Source organism: Convolutriloba macropyga, chromosome 2 (genome assembly GCF_964194025.1).
Source record: "Convolutriloba macropyga chromosome 2, txConMacr16.3, whole genome shotgun sequence".
Taxonomy (NCBI): Eukaryota; Metazoa; Xenacoelomorpha; order Acoela; family Convolutidae; genus Convolutriloba; species Convolutriloba macropyga.
In genome coordinates, this window is record NC_134469.1 from 58,517,921 (window position 1) to 58,542,141 (window position 24,221).

A 24,221-nucleotide genomic window follows, 5' to 3' on the forward strand; every position below is an offset into this window, starting at 1 on the left:
TTGTTTCAATGAGTCCGTAACCTCTACTTACTAGACTACTAAGTTTCCCTATATCATATGGTTTTATTCGCTCGGCTTTTAAGAGTTGCAACAAAATTGAACGTTTTTAGTATTTTCCCCATGCTTTCAAAGTTTTTTGTTTGGATTTCATTTAACATCATGCAGCTATGGAAATTGCTGAGTGTATGCTTTTGAATTTTTTTTATGATTTAAAGTTCTGATATATGTTCTCTGTGGATTTTCTTTGGCTAGATTTTGATCATGAAAATTTTCTGCCTTTAATCTGTTTTACTAACAAAAATTTTTGTTTTCTTGAGACCTAGTGTTAAGTTTTCTCTTTACAAATCAGTTTATATTGTAAAAATGTTCTGCCAATGTGTCTTTTTGGTCTCACAGTTAATTGAAGATTATTGTTCCAGATACTGTTTCCACAGTTTGATGGATGATTTTGATTCAAATATACGCCTAAGAGTTGATTGAGGTGTGAGATTTTGTGTTCTTAAAATTAGGTTAAACCACTCAACGTTCAATCTTTCTCCATTCAAAAACATGCGTGCGTTCGGTGACGGCTTTCTGCTTCTGTCCTCAAAAACGGGATAAAGAGGTAGCGGTCGGAGGGCATTAAGTTAAGTGACCGAGCAGTTCTCTTAGAGCCTTACGCCCTACTAGTCTGTAAGAATACGATTCGCCAAAACTGTGTTGAGGAGACAATTTCAGTGAGTAAGGGGTGGTACTTAGTCTTAAAAGTTTGACCCCCTCAATCAACTGAAGCCAATTGCTTGCCGGTCTTTTGAGAGCTATTCGCCCGACGCTAGTCGGTTATGTTTTTTCTCGGTGACTCATACCATGCAAGATTTGTGCTGTTATTTTGCAAGCTCTAAATTGAATCTGTTTGACCCCCCTCCCGACACCACTGTTCACTCTCCTCCAACCTGGCGATTTGGACCCAATCTCGCCCAGCTCTCCGACAACCCTACCCCCATCTCTTGACCCCCCTCCCCCCACTCCGCTCACATCCTCTTGATGCATATCTAATTCCCAGCTGGCTACTACCGAGGCCAAGCGCTGGCCTGACGTTTAAGAGCAATTCGCCTGACTTTAGTCGGTTTAGTTTATTGCACGACTCTTCGAATCGTATACGGTATTTTCATGCAAAATGTTTGCTCGACAGTTTTGGATTTTCGAGTAGTTTTTACGCCCTTGACTTATTCGTTTTGCGTGATATAAATTTCTCTCTCCTTCATAAATGTCAGCAGCTGAACGCACTCCTAAAAGACAAATGAAACGTGCGCAGAAATGGGTGTAAATTTTTAAATTTAATTTTAATTACTGGTCTCAGTAATTTGCGCTTCCGCAAAAATTTTTTACTCTGCTTATCCACGTTTTGCCTTAATTGTCTACTAAAGTAGGTGATAGGAAACTTCGAAAAGATCACATGCTGTTTAACAATGCGTGTATGAGTTTAAAAAATTGTTGTCAATTCGAAACATTAAAGAATGCCTCTTTAGATTACCGATGAAACATTTTATTAATGAGACAGCGAACATCAAAAACTATAATTACAAACAAAAATCATCTGTTTTTCAAAAAAGACTCAGGTAGCAATATCAAAATAGCATAATAAAAATCCTGAGCTAATGAAATTAATTTGTAGTTTTATACGCAGCAGATTAGACCTGTCTTTAAGGAGACTGGTCGAAACGAAGAATGAAAAGGAGCAATGTTGAAAAATACTTTTTTTTTCGAAATCAATTAACTTCGAAAGCTATAATCACCACCAACTCTCAGCTTAAAAATTGCTAGATAGATTCAAGGGTAACTCCTGAGGACGCCAATTAGGCCTGCCTTAGTGAGACTATGGCACCTCTCAATAAGACTAAATCATAAGACTAAAATTAAAAACAAATAAAAGCAAGACTCAAAACTTCACAAATAATTTACGAAACGACCGAGTTGAAGCCGTTAAGTAGACACCTAAAACCTGTAGACATTTTCTTCATAAGCTCAAAAAAGATATTTGTACAACCGCTGGCTTTATGAGTCTTCTGCATTTGTAATTTTGCCAGTTATTTGCAAGTTATACTCGATAGTTCCAAATCCATTTCTTGCGAGCTATAAATTGTTTAAGGAACGGTTTTAAATATAAATAATGGTTTCTTGATTTTAATAGTTCGAGTTTTCAAAACATTTTTGATTTCGAGTGATCACATTTCTGACCAATTCAATTGAAAAAATGCATAGTTGGAAAAATGCAAAGCGTTAAAAAAAGCTGCAACTGACTTCGTAAATTAATTTTGCTGAAAAGTTTATGCTTTTATGGGCTGAGACAGTTCTCTCGCAATATTTAGTTAATAGATATTTATTTAAGTTTTGCCTGTGTTTGTCTTTCTTTTTGTTGTTGTACATATACCTAATTATTTTAGAAAACAATAATTTCTGTTAATTTTCGTTTTTGACTGATGACTTGACCGTTGATTTGCATAATTTTCGAATTTTCGATACTGTTCAATTTTTGGGGTTTTTGTTGTCATTTCTATATAGTTTTTTTATAAGGAAGGGCCCACTTGATGATCAAACGAGCATTAAATGATAAATTAGGGTTCTTGCAGATACCATCTTATAATTATAGTACCTTCAACACTGGTGTCATAAATTTTTTCGTGAAGTTTTGGGTTCTGGTTGTATTTGTTGTTATTTTGTAGTCTCGTGACTCAATCTCATTGGTAACTGGCGCAATTGGCTCTTTGAGGTGTGGCTTGATAATTCATCTCTTTTAGTTCTTTGTCTTATGTCTGTTGAGACTTTCGAAAAAAATGTTTTTTTAAAACATTTGAATTTTTAAGCTCGCCTTAAATCATTTTTCGATCCATTTGTAGCTTCGTCTATGTAAAGACAGGTCACAATCCGTTTCCAATGAGCTATAATTTATTCGTTTTAACGTTTTTGGGGTTCAACTATTTGTTTCTCGGCTTTGTTACTACGAGATTTCATAATGTTTGATTTTTGTATATTTGTACATTTTGTTTTCTTTTTAACTTCTAACAATAATTGTAGGTCCCATTGGCTTTGAAAAATTGCGCAATTGAACATTTTTAAAGTTCTTATTGACAAATTCAAGGTTTTAACGGCTTCACTGCCATTTTCGCTTAAATTTCCATTAACTTTTCTAAATTTGCTGTTATGTATCCTTTTTGTAATCGTATGACGTGCACTGGATAATGACAGGTCTCATTTGGTTCCTGCGCAGATATAACTGAACATTCTAGTAATTTCAGTTAACATTTGATGACTTTGTTTACTTTGAAATTAATTGTTTTCAAAATTAGAAACGTTTTTGAACTTTGCCCTTTTTAGCTCTTTTTTGTTGACCTGTTCTCCAGTCGCATTGAGGACAGGTGCCATATCTTTTCGAATGAAGTATAGGTTAATTTGTTTGTTGACGGTTTTTTCTGATGTGAGTTTGATTTCGTTAGTATTAATTTTTTAAATACACATCGAGTTTTGTTCGTAATTAATGTTTATTTGATTTTTATGATAGTCTTTTCTAGTAATCCTATTAACAACAATTTTCATCGGCCTTCTAACGTGGCATTATTTTATTCTTTTTGTGGTTTGTTGAACGATATGTGTTTTTTGAACGTTGTCTATCTCTTCTTGTTTTTGTAGCCAATTAAGTCAAGAATATAGATGAGCCGGGTCGGAACATTATGTGCAACCGCACATTACCGAGCCTCCTTGTTTTGGATATAGATTTCAATAGTGTGTTTTAAGTCAAAATTTTCCTCAATTTTGCGAGGTGCTATTGATTGTTAGAACCACTTTTGTTTGTTCCTTGTGGATCTTTTCGATTAAGTTGGAAGCAGGTGGTGTGCCGCTATTTTTCATTTGAGGAATTTAACAGATAGTTTGTCGTAATTCGTTCTGACAGCTAGTCTTTCAGAATAAAGTTTGAGAAGGTTATGCTGGGTTGTAAACTTCGGTGATTCGTTTGGTAGTAAACGATTTGCTCAGAGAGCACTAGTCACATATGAAAAAATTCCAGTTGCGACTAGTGATTGTCCACTTCATTATTTTGAGGGCTGAAAACTGCTGATGAATGAGTTTTTATAAATAATTGCGTTGATTAATTTAATCTCTGTAAAGTTAGTCTGCCAAAGATAAATGTTCTCATTGACAAAAATAGAAAAACGTGCTAGTATAAAATACTCAGAGCTAAAACTGAAACAGAGCGCGCTGTAAAGTAAATGTGATTTACTTTACAATTAAACAGCGAATTGTAGTGATTTTGATGTAGTCAAAATGGTCAAAGTCTGTGTCATAAATCACTCTTAGCCGTAAGCAACTTAAGTTTTGGGATCTAAAATGGGTGACAATTCAGTAGCAGTCGGACCTGAGAGTGGGCGTAGGCCCACTTCTGGATTATCTGGCAATGTGAGCAATGCGGACGATTTGGATGATGATGAGAAGCATTATCTGTCATCATGGTGAGTTTTTAAATTGAACAATAGCGTTGGTGGTATTGGATCAGGTAATCAAATATTTCACTGATATCTTGCTTGCATTAATTTTGTTTCGATAATAAAAAAGCGCACGGAACAGACCACCCAGTTTTATACAGGACAAATCTTTAGGGCCCCGTGGAAAATGTGTATGAAACTATCACAACCGAACAAATTATAGCGTTGATGCGTTTTTTTCCGTTGGGGGTGGTATTTTCGAATAGAATCAGAATTGGGGGTTATGTTTAATACCCGCCGTCAGCCTCTCAACGGCTATTTTCTAGGCGCTCTCATTTTTTACAATCCAAAGGAGATCCAGAAGTCAAATTAGAGTGGTGATTTAAGTCACGCTGAAGTGCTAAAGGGAGCAAAGAACTAAGTTAGAGTAGGTGTAAGAGTAGGTCTACCTTTTTTAAGTGGAGTCAAATTGGTGTTTACACAAATTTTTGGTTTTTGATAGAGAATGCTGTCTCACGTGCGTCAATTTGACTTTTTTCTGAGTATCTTTTCCTTGAGTGCTTTTAGTATGATACATATGTGTTCTAATTGCGCCTAGTTGAAATTGGTAGATTTCATCAAGGGGTAACTGAAACTTTTTATGATTTGAACAGTTTTTTAGCGAAAAACAAAGAATATTTGATTTTGCCCTCTTCCAAAAATTATTGCTGTTGTCTTATCATTTAGTATCATTATTGACAGGTCGCATTGGTTGATAATGAGGCGCAAAATAAGTGTTAATTTTTGAGTTTTTGTTGTACTTTTGTAAATTTTGATGTCTCATTGTTTATTCTCATTATTAACAGACATCTGAGGTTGCTAATAGAGGTTATTTTAGTCGATTAAATCGTTTCTGTTCAAAGATGATGCCTTCTTTGACTTTGACTTCAATTGTTTTCATGAAATATTATAGAATTTTTGAGTTTGCGAGTTCTTGTTGTTAACTTTATTATCTTAGATCTTTGTCTCATTATTGACCGTTTTCATTGGTTTCTAAAAAAGCTTTTCTTTTTGTTTAAAATCTTTTCATTTCATAGCTACTGCCTTTTTTGACTTAAAGCTCAGCTGCTGCCCGTTTAAAAAAAACTTAGTGAACTTTGAGTTTTGTAATGACAGTTTTCATCTGTTGATTATGGGCAAGATGGGTAATATAATTAGTGGCATGAGTTCTTTAGAAGATTTTTTTTCTTGCTTAATCTCAATGGTGTCGAACTAATTTATCTCATTGGATATCTAACACGGCCTATTTGTTTTTCAGGTCAAAGCTAATGTCAAAGCTTGTTTGTCACGCTATTGTAATTCGGGACTTGTCCTGCTATTTTTTTTTAAATCGCTTTACCGTTTGATCGTTTTTCGTTTTACATAAGTCACGATTTTTACGGTTGAATCCTGACTTACCTTACTCGCTGTTTCAACTGAATGGATTTTCAATTCTTTCACGTATTGAATTACGCAATGTAGTGAATACGGTCAAAGTCAAACGAGCAAAATGAAAAGAAACAGGATAAACATAAAACGTGGTCATTATAAGTCAAAGTGCAGTAAGTTATCAAAGTTGATTAAAGCTATTGCTGGCTGGCGTTAGTATTATGCTTAATAGCGTTCAGTTTAGAAGCTGAATTAAGTGTAACTTTAGAATCTAATCGAATATGCAATTTTTGCGCCCCAAATAAAAAAAATTTGACTCTTAGAAAAATTCTCTCTTATTTTGTCTCTTACTGTTTTATTTTTCTGTATCAATTCCAATGTGCGTCAAGCGGGTCAATGGCGGCTATTTGCCGGCTATGTTTGGTTGATTTAGACCCGCATTGAACACTATTTTGCCTTTGAAAGGATTAGGGTTGTTGCGCCGATTTCAATTAAAAAGCTGTTTTAAAATTATTGCTCTTTAATCAAGACTGCTTTCCTAGGCTCAAATTGGGCCCGATTTATGTTGAAACCCCACATTTGGTTCAGTGGTGTTGTTTTAAGGTACAAACAGACTAAAGACAGAATGAACTACCCAAAAGTCAAAGCAGTCATCGCAGCTCAAAGGTTCAAAGGCCTTCTCGGCAAGCCAAAAAGCGAAGAATCTGAGCCAGAGCCAGAACCCGAACCTTCCCCAGAACCCGAACCAACACCAAGTCCTGAGCCCGATGTTGTTGATCGACAACAAACTCCCTCACCTATCAGGGAACCGACACCTCCTCCGGTGCCTGTTGTTGTGCAGCAAGCTCCACCGCCGCAGCCAGTGATTGTTAGGGCACCCAAACGGAAACCCCCTAAAAGGCGAATGCCCCGAGAAGTTGCTGATCCACGGGAGAATCTAAGATATATTGTAAGAAGTTTGATATGCACTAAAAATGTAGATAGTTGAATTTTGTGTGAAAAGTAGCGGGCAACTGCGGTTAGGCCGAAGATAATCCGAAGACCTGGTGAGTGAATGTCAGTTTTGTTTAGCCCATCTTTGCTTTATTTAGGAACCAGCTGCTCCCAGAACAAGGAAACGACCAAATGAGATCTCCGAAGCATCTAGGATGCTGCACTTGGAAAAATGGCAAATCGATTTTGCAATGCGATTTCTGGATACATCATGGGGGTAAATTTTATATATTCTGCGTAAATAACGCAGAATTTGACGATACACTTCTATATTATTTGGTCAATACATAAATTATGATAGAAATTATATATTATTAATTTCTGAATTTTTATCATAATAGCCGTCCTCATCTTCTCAGCCGGCTATTATAGCGCTCCTATTTTTTTTATAGCTGCGAAGCTGTAAGCTGAGCGTAGCTATATTGCGGTGCTCTTGGTTTTTTACAATTCCAAGAATTTTTACAATTCAAAGAATTTGAATTGTATTGGGGCGCTGTCTTTTTTTTTACGACTCGAAGAGGAGTATTGGTTTTCTCTCGGTTTTTTTTACAGGAAGTAGATTTGTTCACGCGGCATTTTGAACTAAAAGCGAAAGTGAGAAAAGCTGTCTTGGTGAACAGATTTTCGCTAAGCGAGAGAAGTTTTTTGATCATGCGCTGCGTTTAGTGAATGACTTTTTGACTTTGAAAAGTAGTTTTTGACTGAATTGCACATATAGATGACTGTTTTTAGCCGTTTTTTCGTCTAAGTGGCCCAATTTTTTTGCTTTTAATTTGGTTTCCTGTAGAAATAAAATTTATTCGATACTATATTGAAATGTCAACCTTGGAAATTGATATCACAGTGTTTTGCAGAGCCTGAAAATGCGTTTCAAGTTGAAAATTGGCACAATTCTTGATTTTTTAGTTAATTTTTAGGCTTTTTTATTTTTAGGATTAATTTCTTCATTTTTGGATCTTTTAACCGTCTTTTTCTCAAAAATCAGTTAATAGGCAACTTCTCTTTGATATTTCCTATACTCAACGCCTTTTGCTACCTCGATTTAATTTTGTTTCATTAAATTGTACATATGCTAATCCGATTCTGGTAGTTTTTTTTCCGATTTTCGTCAGTTTTTCGTTTGTATTTTGGTTGTAATTGCTAGAAATCGTTTTTTTGTGCAACATGAGGGAGTTTAATTTCGTTTCAATAAAAATTCAATCATTTTTGTCGTTAAGTTTTGAAAAATTAGTTAAAACTTTTTCATAAATGCAGTCTTAACCTAAAAGTTCTTTGAGCATTTTTTTTTGCAAAATGTTTCAATGTTTCGTATTTATGAATTCTGCTTTTTCCTATTTTTTGTTCTCTTCGGGAGGATAGATCTTTGTATCGGATGACTAGTTATCTTTTCTATGTCTTGAATGCTGAACAATGAAAGGTATTCATTTTTCTTGAATGTTTTAAATTGATTTTCAACTTTCAAAAATCAAGAATGTCTTTTTGTTACGGTGCTCCTTACATTGTTCCCATACTTACATTCTAGTTTGAATCATTCTAGTTTTGTCCTGGTACCTACATTTATTTTCGGTATATTGATTTTTCAGTTGTAAAAAATGAATGATTTGAGCTTTTTCTTAGATTTTCATTTCTTTGGTTTGCAATTGATTTCATTCAACATAAGGCAGTACTGAGAGTTTGATAGCAAGCTTTTTCCAAAATTTCTAGTTATGTCTAATTACTACAGCTTTCTTCCGGTCTTGGTATTAGTTAAAACGATTTTTTGCCTTTGAATATTCTGCTGCTTATGTCTTTTCTATGATCAATTTTATTTTTGATTTAGTATGAAATCATGTTGTCTAACTTATGTACAAGAAGGAACAGGTGTGTGTTGTTTTGTGTCTTCATCGCAGTGATTAAAAGTGTAATTATAGGTGTTTTCTTATTCTTAAATTTCAGCTTTCTTTTTTGAAAAGATTTAATTTTATTTCTTAAGATTATTATCTGCCGTTTGCTTTCGCGATCTTTTTCAGATTAGACTCATGAATTATTTGAGGGCTCTTGATAACCTTGTCAGCTTTTTCAGACTATCAGGTTTTTGACCACTTTAAATATTTTGGATTTTTTTAACGTTACTGAACGTTTTCAATAATATAAAATTTTGCTGCATTTTGTTTCTCTTGTTGACAGTTGTTTAAGTTTCACCAATTTTTAGAGCAGACCTGGGGTGGTAGTGAGTTAATGATTTAATACAAAAAGTAGTGGCTTCCGTTGCAATTACGGTTTTGTTAGTGAAGTTCTGACGCTTCGAGTCGCTTCCGGAATTCTTCCGGCTATGTTTTTTAAGATCTGTTCACACATTTTCATGATTTTTGAAGTCAAATTGGAGTAGTGATTTTGGTCACGCCGAAACAGGAAATGGAGCGAAAAAGCGAGTGGTTTTTTTGGATCGGTAGTGGTTTTTTGTTCACATGCGGCAATTTCACTCTGATTTTTACTGTTTTTTCGATTTTTTGGATCGAATTTTTTTCTAAATGGTTTTCCCAATCCATTCACAGCTCATTCTAGGCCTAGGTTTTTGTTTGAATTAAATTTTCCTTTCTCGCTAGTGGTTTTTTTGTTCACATGCGGCATTTTGACATTGATTTTTTGTTTTTTTTCTTATTTTTTGATCTGATCTTAAAATGGTTTTCTCAATTCACTCATAGTCCATTCTAGGTCTAGTTTTTCTGTTTAGTCAATGAAAATTCTTTGAATTGTACGTCAGGACTTGTCCTGCTATGTTTTTTGTTTCGTTGTCTGACGCTTCATTTTCGTTTTACATTTGTTCTAGAACATTCTGTCTCGTCTTTGCTCAAACGGCTTTTTCGCGCTTGATTTCACGGTTTCTGCGTGACCTAAATTGCGGTTATTCAGAAACAGAATCTTTTCCTAAAACAAATTTGATTGTAAGAAAACAGATTGTATGGTCCGACAGCCGAGTGGTTAAGGCGACTGGCTGTTAATCCGGAGATCGCCGGTTCGAGTCGCGACAGGGAAACTTTTTGTGCACCCAAAAACAACCTCCTTTGAAATAAACTTTTAAGTTTTATAGGCGGTGGCGATAACTATTATCAACTCACTTCTGTATCTTTTTCCATCTGTATTTTACGGCACGCAAGTCTATTTCGCAGCTATTCCGGCAATCTGCCGGCTAGGTTTACATTTCAAATAATTTGAATTGTATTGGGGCGCTCTCTTTTTTTCCGACTCGAACAGTATTCGAGAAGTCCTTTTTTTAATCAATTTTATTGGAGTGATTTTTGAAGCGGGAAATGAAACGCGTGATTTTGGTGTTGAACAAAAGTGAAGAGCGGAGCGAAAAGAGTGGTTTTTATTCATACCGCTGTTTTTGAGAGAGCGAAAAATTGATGCGTGAAAAAGAGCGAGCGATTTGTTTTTGTTAGCGTGCGGCTTTTAAAAGCAGTTTTTTACAACTTTTGATGGTTATGAAGTTTGATTATGATGTTATATTAGTTTAGGTAGGAATTGAAGGTTGAAGGTTTCAATTAGTAAATTTGAGTTTAATGCTAATTTGGAGATTTTTGACCAGTTTTGCTGATTTTTAGACGAAATTTATTGATTTTTTGCCTGATTTTTTTGTTTTAATGCTTTAAGTGGGATTTGGATAAAAGCTTATTACTTAAAAATAAGAAAAATGCTTTTAATTCCGGTTTTAATTCTTTTTACTAAGAAATATTAAGATACCATTTGACTAAAATTTTCTTGGTATAACTCATTTTTTTCTTCGGAAAATTGACAGAAAAATTGAGAAATTTTAAAACCATTTTTCTTATTTTTTTTTGAAGGTTTTCTTTTTTTTCTTATCTTAGACAAGTTTCTTAGCCTTTTGTGACTTGCCCGTTGTTTTGTGAGCTTTTCATTGCTCTAATTGCAAAGGAATTTTTTCGGCTTTGTTTCCTTGTACTATAAGAAACTCAAGTTAAAGAAAACTTAAGTTTTTAGTTTTTTTGTTCAATTTGTTTTGAATGCCGTTTCTATTCTTCCTTAATTTTTTTGATGGCATTTGTGGAGGTTCAGATTTCACAATAGTTGTTTAGTTGTTTAGTCATAAGGATGGGCAATTTTCTCTTTCGAGTCGTTTCCGGAATTCTTCCGGCTATGTTTTTTTTAAGATCTGTTCGCACATTTTCATGATTTTCGAAGTCAAATTGGAGTAGTGATTTTGGTCACGCCGAAACAGGAAGTGGAGCGAAAAAGCGAGTGGTTTTTTGGCGTGAAATTTTTTCGCTCTCAATTTAAAGTAGAGTAAGAAAACGGTGTTTGAACAAAAATTCGGTTTCTCGCTAGTGGTTTTTTGTTCTCATGCGGCAATTTCACTCTGACTTATACTGTTTTTTCGATTTTTTGGATCGGATTTTTTTTCTAAAGCGTTTTCCCTATCCATTGATAGTTCATTCCAGGGCTAATTTTTTGTTAGAACCAAATTTCTTTTTCTCGCTAGTGGTTTTGTTTGTTCGCATGCGGCATTTTGACATCGAATTTTTTTTAATTTATTTATCTGTTTTTTTTAGAAATGGTTTTTCCAATTCACTCGTAGTCCGTTCTAGGTCTAGTTTTTTGTTTAGTCAATGAAAATTCTTTGAATTGTACGTCAGGATTTGTCCTGCTATGTTGTTTTACTTCGTCGAACAAAAAAATGTTTCGCTTTACCTCAATTTGCCGCTTTTTCATTATTTATCGTCAAATCTTTTTGACTTCTCTTGGCTAGTTTCTCTCTCTTCTCTCATTCTGCTAAAAGTTATTTTGAACATCAGATGCTCACCAGAGCAATTCTAAATAAACAGAGTCAGTATAAAAATTGAAGTGTGAAATAGAAACGGGATAAACTCTGAAAGCCCAATTATAGATGCCCGCTATTTGAACGTCGTTCCTATAAGTCTTAGTTACCATCTCTGATGTTAATTGGTATTGATGGTAGCCCCTGTAGCCTCTCTCTAAGAAACAGAAGCATGTTCAACTACGAGATGCCATCAAAATAAATCGGATTTAAAAAATGTTTTTGTGTAAGTTTTTTTTTCGATATCTTCTATTCTTTCAATCCGAATCATGCTTATTGGAATCAACGGCGGCTATTTTCCGGCAATCTGCTGGATATGTTTTCAGTATTGTTAATATGTTGATTTGTTAATTTACATAACTTCTTAACTATTTGGACTAAACGACTGCAGCTGTTTTTAGTTCCAGGAATGTTCTAGAATACACTATTAAATCACTCAGTAATGAAAAGTACCATTAAAGTACCATTAGTTCCAGGAATGTTCTAGAATACACTATTAAATCACTCAGTAATGAAAAGTACCATGAATTTTTCTATTAATTAAGGATTCTGGTGTTGTTTTTCCAAGTGTTTTGATATTGCTGCGTTCATGCCTTTCAAACGTTGCAGTCTTGAATTCGTGTTACACTAAGGAAGATAAATATAAACGACGTAAAAAATTTCTTGAGTGAGATAATTTTAGTGACCCCTACTTCGCGAGGTCAGTGATGCTGGACATGAACCAGAAAATGAGACACAGGCAGCATGATATAGATAGACACAAGCGACAGATCATGGAGATGCAGAAGGACCACCAGGTCATGCGTGAGTACGTCAGAGAGCTAGAACAGAGGAATCAAACCCTGAAGAGCAACTACATGCGACAGGTCAGATATTTGGTTCTGGGTTTTTACCGAACAGTTTTTGTGTGATGGAAGAAAAATGTGCTTCAGGCGCGCCACTGAGTTTACGCCGATTGGTAAATGTTATTTGATAATCAATTATTGTCATTGATCGAAGGCCTTAGCAGAGTGGGCGCTGGCTTGTTGAAATTTGAAACAGCCAGTGTTGTCCAATTTACTATTTTTAAGGGAGTTTTTGATTATAGCTGCCGGAAAGCTGTAAGCTGGGAGTAGCTATATTGCGGTTCTCTTGGTTGGTTACAGTTTAAAGGAACTCCATCCAATATCGGGCTACCAAACTGTACAACACACTGAAAACCAGTTCAATACTACCAGATGATGTACAAAACCTAAAGTTATCACAAATCTCAAAAATTTTCCATGATGTAAAATTTCTCTATATTTTGCAAAATTATACCCTTGTGAAACATATTTTTGAATTTTGAAGTACCCAAAAAGATGCACCCGTGGCTACATGCTAAGATATATCTATTCATAGGTCCTGATTCTGGACAAAAAGTTTGACCCTAGCTCTTTTAGTTTTCGAGATATCGTGGTTTTTAGATTTTTCAAATTTTTTCCGAGAAAAACTTTAAAAAAAGTCTGCGATCTAAATTAAAGCGCAGCGCAACTAATGGGAATGGAATAGATATAGGATAGAAACAGTTTTAAGTCAAAATTTTCTACTACATTGATCTAGCTATAAAATAAACAACCATAAAAAATTTTTTTAATCAATTTTTATTTATAGCCTTAAGTTTACTGCATACGGGGTAGGACTTGGCGGACAGTACTGTCCCGTTTTCTATCCTTTCCAGGCATCTTTAGTTTTAATTTTATTCTTCGTTTGTATTAACTTCATCACGTGGATAAATTAATCTCTCTCTCTCTCTCTCTCAATTGTATTGTGGTGCTGTCTATGAAACTGAGTAGTGATTATTTGTACGACTCAAAGTTGAATATTCGAGGATTGTCTTTTTTTTAAAAAATTAACAATTTTCTGTAGTGAGATTGACAAAGTCAGTAAAATGCGTGAAAACTTGGTTCTTGGTTTCACTGCTGATTAAATTTAGAGTAAAATTTTTTCTTTTTTAAAACGTGCAGCTTTTCTGACCATTTTTTGGTTCTAACTTTTTTTTGCTTGAAAGATTTGTCTGGACCGTAGTTGCAGTATTTAAAAGCCGCCGTCAGCCTCTCAAAAACTATTTTATAGAAAATCGGACAAAAGCAACGTGATATAGATAGACACAAGCGACAGGTCATGGAGATGCAGAAGGACCAACAGAAGATCGTTTGCTTTTACAATCCTTTGCTTTTACAATCCAAAGGATTTCGATTTCATGAGGGTGCTGTTTTATTAAAGATCTGTCCTCAATTTTAATTGCTCTCAAACAAAGTATGTAGCTTTTTTAAGAATTCTGCTGTTCTATTTCTTAAGCAATTGTTCGTACTACCGGCTTTTTGTCTGAGTGTTTTTATGTTTGACTATTTGAATTTTTGTCCACAGAGACGGGATAAACAAGTGATGACCGGGGCATTAAATCACTGAGATATTACGAGGTCTGAAGGGCCTGTTCTTTGAACTTGAGGGTAGAGAGAAATTTTTGTTTGAATAATTTTTCCGTTTCTGAGAGAGAGAGAGTTTTTGTCACGTGCGGAGATTTGTCTTGTTTCCAAAAATATTTTCCCGGCAAGGCTATTAATGTTTATACACGTGTTTTAATGGTGTACAGAGGCAGTTTTGTGTATCTCTCAATGGGTAACATAGTTTTTATGACTTTGACACTATTTGGTTTCAAATAATTTTTGTGAAATTTGTTATTCTTTTCGTTCTCTTGTCACTTTATATCATTAATGTAAAGCGTCAAAACATTTAAAATGAGAAGTGAGTGAAATTATTTAGTGGTTTCAGTCCATGGCTGCTAATGGTTTTGATACTTAAATGTTACTTGTTTTCAAAAATTAATGGTGGATTTTTTATTTTAGTCCATATTTGCCGTCTTTTGTTGTCTTGTCATTTGCTCATTTGGTTGCTTTAATAATAAAGCTCCTCGTCGTTGTAAGGGGTTAAATGGAATTCATTTTATTGTTTAGGTCTATGGCTATTGGTGTATCCGACTTTAACACACTCTTGTATTCAAAATTGATTGTGAATTTTTAAATTATGCGGGTATTCAGTTCTTTTTGTCTGATCGCATAGTTGCATTGACGACAGATCGCATTGATTTTCTATTGAGATATAATTCATTTTCAAAAGATTTTCGTTTGCAGCTAGTGGTTTGATGACTTGCACGTTCTGTGCTTGTGGATTATTAGTGAGTTTTCGTGTTCTGTCGTGTTCGTTGTTTTTGGCATTTAGTTTCATTAAGGACAGGTCTTAGCGTTTTTCTAATGAAGAGTAAGTAAACCGTTTAATTTAGCCAGTTGTTATATTTTGGCGTTTATAGTTTTCCTCATTTTTTTTCATAAAAGTTGGTTTAAGTTTTGAGTTTTACCCTTTACTGCTCATTTTCGTCTCACTGATGCCAAGTCGTGTACTCCATTTAGGAGTTGTTTAATCAATTTGTTTGTTTTTGCTTTTAGCTAATCTTATGTTTCTATCGAATTCGCTACCCTTTGTTTTGAATATTTTTAGCTATTCATGAAGCTCGCCTTCATTTGTCCTAACTCTATCTCCCGGTGAAATAAACAAAAATATGTTATATGCTTTTTAAATCTGAAATATTTTGATGTTGTTTAAGACTTCAAAATATGAATATACGTTTTTCTTAACTAAGTTTCAAAGGTTTGCCAGATTTCTCATTTGTATTTTCTGTAATTTATAAACTTCGTTTCTCATTGTTTTTTCGTGGCCATAACATACCAGTTATTGCTGTGTTTTTCGTATGCTTTCTTGTTGTTTGTATGGGATAAATTTGATTCCACTTTTTTTCCCAAAATAGGTATTATTCATTCCTGGAAGACTTACTAGTGTTGTATGCTTAATTGTGAAGTTTTTTCAATTGCTAATAGTTAAGTTGATAGTTTAGTCCCTTCTTGGTTTGTATTTCAAGGTGTGTTCTTCTTTTTCTTTAAAAAATTTCGGTTTACCTTTCTATCATGTCTTTCGTTTCAGAGAAGTCACTAATTTCACGTTTGAACTCGGTAGTTCCTCAGAACTTTCATGAGTTCCCTATAATATACTTCTGAATGCTCTTAGTATTAAACTTATAGTCATTCAACGTATTTAAGGCTGAATTCAATGTCAGTCAAGGCTGAATTCGCCAGATTGACCGTCAGCCAAATTAGAACTCCTCTTTGTCACATAGAAAAATGGTTGTCGGCGAATGTTCTCTTTATTTCTTTATTTTTCCACCTGTTTCAATCCCAGGTTGGTCAGTGGTTTAAACGACGGCTTTTTCCGGAAATCTGACGCCTATGATTATAAGTTCAAATTGATGATATTTTGTAACTTTTTGGGAACTAAAAGCACTTTCAGTCTTATTTGGAAGATTTTAAACTACTTTTGCAGTTATTTTGCCCCTGGTGTTGGAAGCGTCTGTATTTGCAAATTAGTTGAATAATTAGTTACCAACTGATTACCTTTCTGCTGGTAAAGAGATAGGTTTGGAATTTTCTCATTTTTGTCGAAATTTGAAAAGTTTGAGATTTTTATATCTGCCTTTTCGTTTATGTGTGTGTATTGCGTGAAGAATTTTTTGCATTTCTTTCTAACATTCTTATGAAAACTGCTCTTCGCGTGCAGCTTGTTCTCCTTGGTTTCATCTCGGCTGTTTGCGTTATACATCAAGTTGCACCGCATTGATGACAGTCGGATGATAGTGTGGTTTCATGCTACTAGATTTGCTTATATGCACCCTAGATACCACTTGAGCCGGAGATTCGGCCCCCAATTCCCTTGGAGAGCCTGAGCTACGATGAGAAGCGGAGTGTGCAGAAGAGACTGGGTCTCGTTGATGACATCAGACACTTGCGAGAGAAACAGTTCATTGACAAGGAGGTCCTCAGAGACTACTCCAGACGATTGGGTGAGTTATATAGGCGATTTAATTTGTACTGTTCACATTTTGTATTTTTGGTATTTTGTATATTTAATTCGGAGTTTTTACTCTAAAACATTTTAAAGTAGAGATTCATTGGTGAGCTGCGAAATTCAAATTTAATGATTTAGGTAAGTTTGCAGGAATACTGGCGCAGATCCAATTCATTCAAAAAGTTTGTTCAATTGGGTCTCTTATAATAGGTAAAAAGGAGGTAATTATAATAGTTTAAAATGAGCCTTCACACAATGTTATAACCCAACAAATAAAAAATAAAATTGGGAAAGATAAAGTGTTCATAGTTGGAAGTTAGACAGGTCAAGATAAAGAACAAAAGTTTTTACTTACACTGGAATTATAGGTAATCAGCGGACTTTAAAAATCCTTTTTAAAAGCCTCAAAGCAATAGCTGGGGCTATTATTGGCCTTCTCTTGGTTTTTTTTACAATTCAAAGAACTTGAATTGTATTGGGGCGCTGTCTTTTTTTTTGAAGATCTGTTCACACATTTTCATGATTTTTGAAGTCAAATTGTAGTGATTTTGGTCACACCGAAACAGGAAATGGAGCGAAAAAGCGAGTGGTTTTGCGGCGTGAAATTTTTTCGCTCGAATTTCAAAGTAGAGTGAGAAAGCGGTGTTAGAACGAAAATTCGGTTTCTGGCTTGTGGTTTTTTTGTTCACATGCGGCAACTTCACTTTAATTTTTACTGTTTTGTCGAATTTGTGGATCGGATTTTTTTCTAAATGGTTTTCCCCAATCCATTCATAGTTCATTTTTGGCCTAGTTTTTTGTTAGAATCAAATTGACTTTTCTCGCTTGTGGTTTTTTGTTCTCGCTGGTGGCACTTTGACATTGGTTTTCGTTTTTTTTTAGTTTTTTATCTGCTTTTTTTAGAATTGGTTTTCACTGCGTTCTAGGTCTAGTTTTTTGTTTAGTCAATGGAAATTCTTTGAATTGTACGTCAGGAATTGTCCTGCTATCTTTTTTTATTTCGTCGTCGCGATTTTTGTTACGACCATATGACGTCACAACCACTTCAAATCTGCTTTTTGTTAATTCGTTCATGCAATTTCAACTAGAGTGCGTATGTGACGTCATTTTTCGCTCTTAGTGGAGATAGTTTTTTTGTTCATTCGCGTGATTAAATTTTTAGTCACACTTGACTTAGCTCACTCTCAAAAATGATTTCACTTTGAATTTGACTTTTATTTACTTTAGATCAAAGAGATAAGGTCAAATGGGTGTGTGTCACTCTAAATGAAGGTTATTTGAGAGCAGCTAATAAAGGCAGCAAAAACTCATACAGTTTTTTAATCAAAATATAACATATCAGCCTTTAAAGAAAAGACGATTTTTTTGGTATGTGATTTTTACTGTTTTTTTGAGACTGCAGATCTACGAAGCTATTACAGCTCTTTTCTGGCAATCTGGCAGCTATGTTTCCTCGTGTCAAGCATTTTTCCAGAATAAGTGATTGTTGCGGTTGGCACCATACTATAAAATGAAATTATATGAAGAACTACAGATTTCTTGGAAAAACTAAAAAAAAAAACAGATTTCTTGGAAAACTATCATAAATTGTAGTTGATGAGATTTTGTACGCGCAAAGAGCTATACGAAAATTGCTTCTGATTTAATTTAGGGAATCAGTTCAGAATTTATTCGGTACGTTTTTTCAAGGTCAAACGTGAAAAACGAAGTGCCTAAAAGAATTACTATTTAAAGCGTATCAATTTTACCTTCTTTGCCTGTCCCGCATTTCCTTCAAAACCATTAAGAGTGCTGCGATTGTTATCAATTTGATAGAGATCGGATTGTCTGGTCTTAATGCAGTTCCGTTTAAATATTTGTTGCTATAAAACCCTATGCGCTTTGATAAATGCAGAGAATAAAATTTCTTGCGAAATTAAATTATCCCGAACGTTTTTCATGCAATTCAAACTTGACTTCAATTTGTCATTCGCAAATTTAATAATTTTGATGGAACAAATGCTTTTTGAAGAATATACTGTTAGCCAAAACTAAAAGAAGCAGAAAGGTTTTTAGTAGTGTATATTACTGACAAAAAAGTTGGAAAATTGAAAAAATCCTAGGCCTGTTTTGCCTTCGAAAAGCAATAGAAAAGTATCGTCAATTGATGAGAACTTTTGTGAGATTTAAATAGTGCGAGTTTTCTCATCTCTTTTTTATTCCTATTTTTTAGTTTTGATCCTTTATCACGAAAAGTCATATTTTGAAGATTTTCAGAATTAAGTTGATGCTGTAACAGTTCCCACGAAAGCTAAAATGTGGCTAAAATCTATTTTATTCGAATTAAAGCGGTCTGACTGCATAAAGAAGCAAGATTTGAAAAACTTTTTGGTCTCAATTTTACCTCCGCAAATCAAAAAGTAAAATAGTCTTCCGGTGTGTATTCAATGTTTAGACTTTTCCAATGACAACTCTTATTAATCTCCGCAAAAGATAGATATCAGCGAAATTCGACTTCACTTGGAAAATTGGCAAATCTCTCCATTCTTAACCGTTTTTTTTTCGTTTTTTTAATCCATGAGAGATATATATATATATATATATTTGTATGTATATATATATATATATATATATGTACATGTACATGAGAGATATATATATATATACATGTATATTTTTTTCGCAATGTTACGAGTAGGTATTTTAAGTACATCAGTGACTTTGGGTATCGTGAACAGTTTGAACCGAAAAAAAATTGCTATAGGGCTCAATATATCCTTTCAAAATTTATCAAATTGAAATGTCTGTTCAACAATTGATCCCATTTTTCAAGAGCTTCCCCCATTTTTCAAGACTTACTTTGTGCATCTTTTTTGTGCGAAAGTTGATGTTTGAAAATTTCAATGTCGGAATAATGGAAACTATCCCCCCTGCAACCAGGAAGCTCTCAATTTGGAGAGCAAGACGCTGCTTCCGAGAAGTTGCCCGCAAACTTGATGTGCCTTTTATGAACACAGAAAGCTCAAAGTAAAGCATTTGAGCAAAGATGAAATCCGTCGAAATCCTAACGATATTCGTGAACATGAGTCAGTATTTAGAATGACACTTAAGTGTGGCGCAATTTACAGAGGTACGCTACGCAATCCATAAAGAAATCCATCTCTCGATTTTAATTAATTTTAGCGAAAATAAATAAAATGGGAGGGTTGGAAAAATAATGTAAAGTTAAACTCTCTATTGTCAAAAACGTGCTAGGTTTCTTCATCGACTTATCTAGTTGCATGGTTGGACGTTTTGTGTTCAGATTTTTTTAAACGCATCATATTGAGCAATGTTAGTTGAAATCAGTCAGTTCTAAAGAACTTTCATAAAACAAGTGATCGTTTCTGTGAGCTCAATAAAGCGTAATTGAACAACAGTTTTGGAGTCAAATATTATATGCAATACTTTTTAGGGGGGCACCTGAGCAGACCAGATATGGAAGCTATCCGGTACTTTGTACCCACTCATTCGGCGTATGAAAACCCGCAAATGGACGCGTTGTATGACGACTTGAAGGAAAAGTACTATCTCCTCAAAGGTACAGTTGAAAGACAAAGCAAAGCGTTGCAGGGATTGGAGGATAAGTTGAAGAGCAGTGACCTCATTGGGAAGAAACAGCTGGACAAGATTGCACAGGCACACGAGAGAGACACTGTCGTGTTCAATGAGAGAATGAGACGGTTAGAAACATTTTCAATTTTTACATCATTTTTGCTTCGATTTCAGTAGTAACATCAGTTTTTTTTTGCGTTCAAACGTCCCTGACTGCTTTTAACTACACATTGTACAAAAGCCTTTTGAACTCTAATTTAGGAGGATCCTTCCAGTTATGTTCTACAACGCCAATTTCTTTCACGCTTATGACCATCAAAAGGAAGCAGTCACCTCAATCAATTATTACCTATCTCACTCTCAGAGAATTTTTACACAAAATAATTCAAGTTTAATTCAGGATTCAAGGTATAATGAAAGATCGGTGGGTAGCATTGCGAGCAGGGATAAAACGAGCCAAGGCTTCTCGAATGACTTCTAAATGTTTTGTTACTATTGATTCTTCGAGTGCAAATCTTTGGCTTGTATGGTAACTCTCGGTTTTTTTAATCTTTCTGCTATTTTTACAATGCAAAGGATTTGAGTTGTATCGGGGTGCAGCCTTTATAAAAAAAGCTCGTCCATTTGGTTCAAATGTTGAATGGTGAAGAACAGACAGAGCTCAATGGCCTAGAGTACATGGACAGTTTTTGAAGCCCCCCCCCTCACCGCTAATATGCATTGCGCCACCTGCTTACCATTTTTACCAACGTACCGAAAGCGTACCATTAGTCTGTAAGAGACGGTTTTTGAGCCGAGAGTTGTGCGTTTATTTCGATTTTGTCCTACTCATTTGGTGTTTTTTTTTAAAAAAATATGTTTTTTGCCAATATTCTCACGTGATATAGGTTTTGATGAATTGTGTAGGCAGAAATTCATAATGTTTGCTGTATATCTGCTGCAACTTCAAGATCAAAAATCTCTTCTTTGAAGAATCCAAGAATGAGGCTATCTATTGACCATTTATAACGACAAATTGCAGCCTTTTTTCAACTGTTTCCCGGGAGTCAAATAAAGATCAAATAAATATTAGCGCATATTTAATTTTGTATCGGTTTTCATGTGATACTTTGTACGTTTTGGTTCATTTAGATCGAAGTTGTTTTAAGGAGATAAAATTTTAGGCCAAATAGTTGGTGTTTATGCATTTCTCGCAATGTCGAAAACAATTCTTTGAGTGTCAATGAAGCAAAGCTTTTTCACTCGTAAGCTGTTTCATTTTTTAAAGGTTCTATTGGGCTTTACTGATCAGTTAAAAGTTCACTGCATCTGCTTTATTTTACAATCTTTGGTTGCTGATAGTTCCTCTGCAAAACAGCAAAAAAATAGAATTGTGCCGTTTACATTTTTGTTTGGCGTAGTTTTTCCACCATTGCCTCTACGTAAAAACTTAATGGAACTAATCAATTTAAGTAACCTTTCAGGCAAATATGAACGTAATAACCATTTAACGTAATAATCCAGATAGAAATGTGCAGCAGATTAAAATCTATTCCATGAATTTCCTGATCAATTAGAGATTTAGAATACTCTATTCACATTTTAAAAGCGTGTGCTCTTTGGTTATATTCACTCTTTCCGACATTTATTCCGTGTTTATATAAATGACTGATGCAATCTATGTTCATATTGGAGTTTTTTCTCTTCAGCCTTTCTTATAGGACAGAGTGTAGCATATTGTTAGGTAAGTGTGCTTCGTCGTCAGAAGTAAGTAACCCTCTCTATAGCATTCTGAAGGCTGTAAAAAGAGCAGCCCATATCGGGTCTGCCTGAGATGGTTAGTGAGCAATAACTATAGAACATATCACAATGAACAGTAGTTTCATCGAGCGATGTCACATGGTGCATTATTAATTGCTCTTGAACGCAGTTCATAGCAATTATTGTAAACGTGTGTGTCTTTTTTTATGCAAAATTTTCGCTTGACGGTTTTGACTTTTCGAGTGACTTTTACGCCCTTGACTTCATGCGTTTCGCGTGATCTAAAATTTTCTCTCAATCGCAATTTCAAGCAGCTGAACTCAATTCGCGGCAATTTAATACTAAAAGTCAAATGAAAAGTGCGCCGAAACTGGTGTCATTTTTTTACTTTAAATCTTAATAGTGGTATATGTTAACCTCTAATATGGTTATTTGAAGCCCACTATAGAACTTCTTAGTCCCATTTAGGCTACCCCTTCCCCCCCCCCCCCCCCCCCCGACTGAAGCAGGCTGCAATTGATTAGAGCTCCCACTAGTCGTTCAAGAGCAATTCTTCCGACGTTTAGTCGGTTATGTTTTTTTATTGATTGCTGTCAAACAAAGTTTGAAGCAGTTATTGTAAACGTTTGTCTTTGTTCTCGATAAAAAGTCAAATCTTGCATAAAAACAAGACAAACGTTTACAATAACTGCTTCAAACTTCGTTTGACAGCAATTAATAAAAAAAAATAATGCACCATGTGACAGCGCTCGATCAAACTACTGTTCATTGTGATATGTTCTATAGATATGTTCTATAGTTCTATCGTCTTTGTTTTTATGAAAGATTTGACTTTTTATCGAGAACATTCTTTCACTCGCTTGAGCGATTTAAGTTGACTTCACATCATCAAAAACGGACAAACTGGTAAGGCCCGAGTGTGTGCGAGCAAGCGGTCTGAAAGCTTTAGTAGGCTCTAGGTGAACGGTTTGCTGAAGCTGCTGAAGTACGCTTGACAAGAACGATATTCACTGTTTAAAAGGACTATATTGGACCTGCCATTAGCCACTGCAGCCACCCCTTTTATTCTCGTCCTCTGAGGCTCTTCTTCGTGTTCTTAAGCTAACTATTGCCAAAGTCAAGCTCTTCAGCTGGAGAGCATTTTTTACACCGATAGTCAGTTATCTTCTGATCTATGTGAAGAGTAAATTGCATATGAAACAAACTTAATATTGCATTTTTAGTTACATGGACTTGAGGAAACATGATCCAGTGCTGGATTATTATCAAAACTATCGTTCCCTTTTGGAAGATCCTCGCTTGGAGGCAATGAGAGAGGCAAAGTACACTGAGAGGTACAGGAAGTCCAAATTGAAAGACCGAATAGACCAACTGGACAAGGAAATATCTGATTACAGGAAATCCCATGTGTTGAATAAGATATAGATTTGATTTCTACTTTTTTTATCCAAGGCAGTTTCAAAATCTGTAATTTTTATGCTTTATTTAGTTTTGGCGAATTTAACTGTTCGTTCTTTCTGTATGTTTTTACATTGTTCCAACTACAGTTTGTAGTTGAAAGAGTTTGTTCAACAGTTTACAAATTGATCAATCAGTTGATCTCAAACAAAGCTCCATGTAAATTTCCAGGTACTGTTCTTCATATTTTATGAGTTTCTTGACAAGCTCATCGTTTTTTGTGTGAACTAAAAAATAAACATTAATCAAATTTTTCACCAGTTGATCTCAACTAAGGGCAAAATTCAAATCTAAATTACGCCAAATATACGTACAGCCTAGTTTAAACTAACTGAATTATGGCCAATACCGTACTCTAATTATTCAAATTGTTTGGTTTTACTCCTTTCTTTCCAGCTGAGTGATGCCAGAATTTAAGGCATACAATGTCATTTTAAAAAATTGTTTTTATTTTACAATAGAACATGATTAAGCTGATAGATACCAGATCAATTCTAGCATTATTTGAAATCTGCCTCTTATGCAGCTACAGAAGGGGATCAACTTAAAACAGTGCACAGTTTTTTGTCTCTATATTTCACAGACGTGTTTTGTTCCGAACAACTTTACTGGGAGAGAAACTATATGCTCAACTGTTTTTTTTTGCTCAGTCAATTTTCGCCGATCGACGTACTCATCATACAGTGAGCTGTGGGTGGTATCATTGCAAAGTTTGTCGAGCGTAGAATACTAAATTAATTTTTTTTAATATCCTTTTTTGGAGGAGTTACGGAGGTTTAAAAATTTGTGACCGTTAGGCTAACTTCCGTTGTTTTCTTCAAATTTTTCGTAATCTGCTTCAAAAATTCTTCCTATTTTGCTAT

At 34.8% G+C, this 24,221-nt stretch overlaps 1 protein-coding gene across 1 annotated transcript; it reads left to right on the forward strand.

Moving 5' to 3' along the window:
* The first annotated feature begins 4,081 nt into the window (after positions 1-4,081).
* Positions 4,082-23,420, forward strand: LOC142335376 (uncharacterized). The gene is made up of 7 exons (XM_075383839.1): positions 4,082-4,484; positions 6,468-6,813; positions 6,956-7,074; positions 12,356-12,539; positions 16,417-16,582; positions 20,021-20,288; positions 23,124-23,420. Exons 1-7 carry the CDS (start codon positions 4,363-4,365, stop codon positions 23,323-23,325), a joined length of 1,407 nt encoding a protein of 468 aa, XP_075239954.1. The 5' UTR covers positions 4,082-4,362; the 3' UTR covers positions 23,326-23,420.
* Positions 23,421-24,221: the final 801 nt, after the last annotated feature.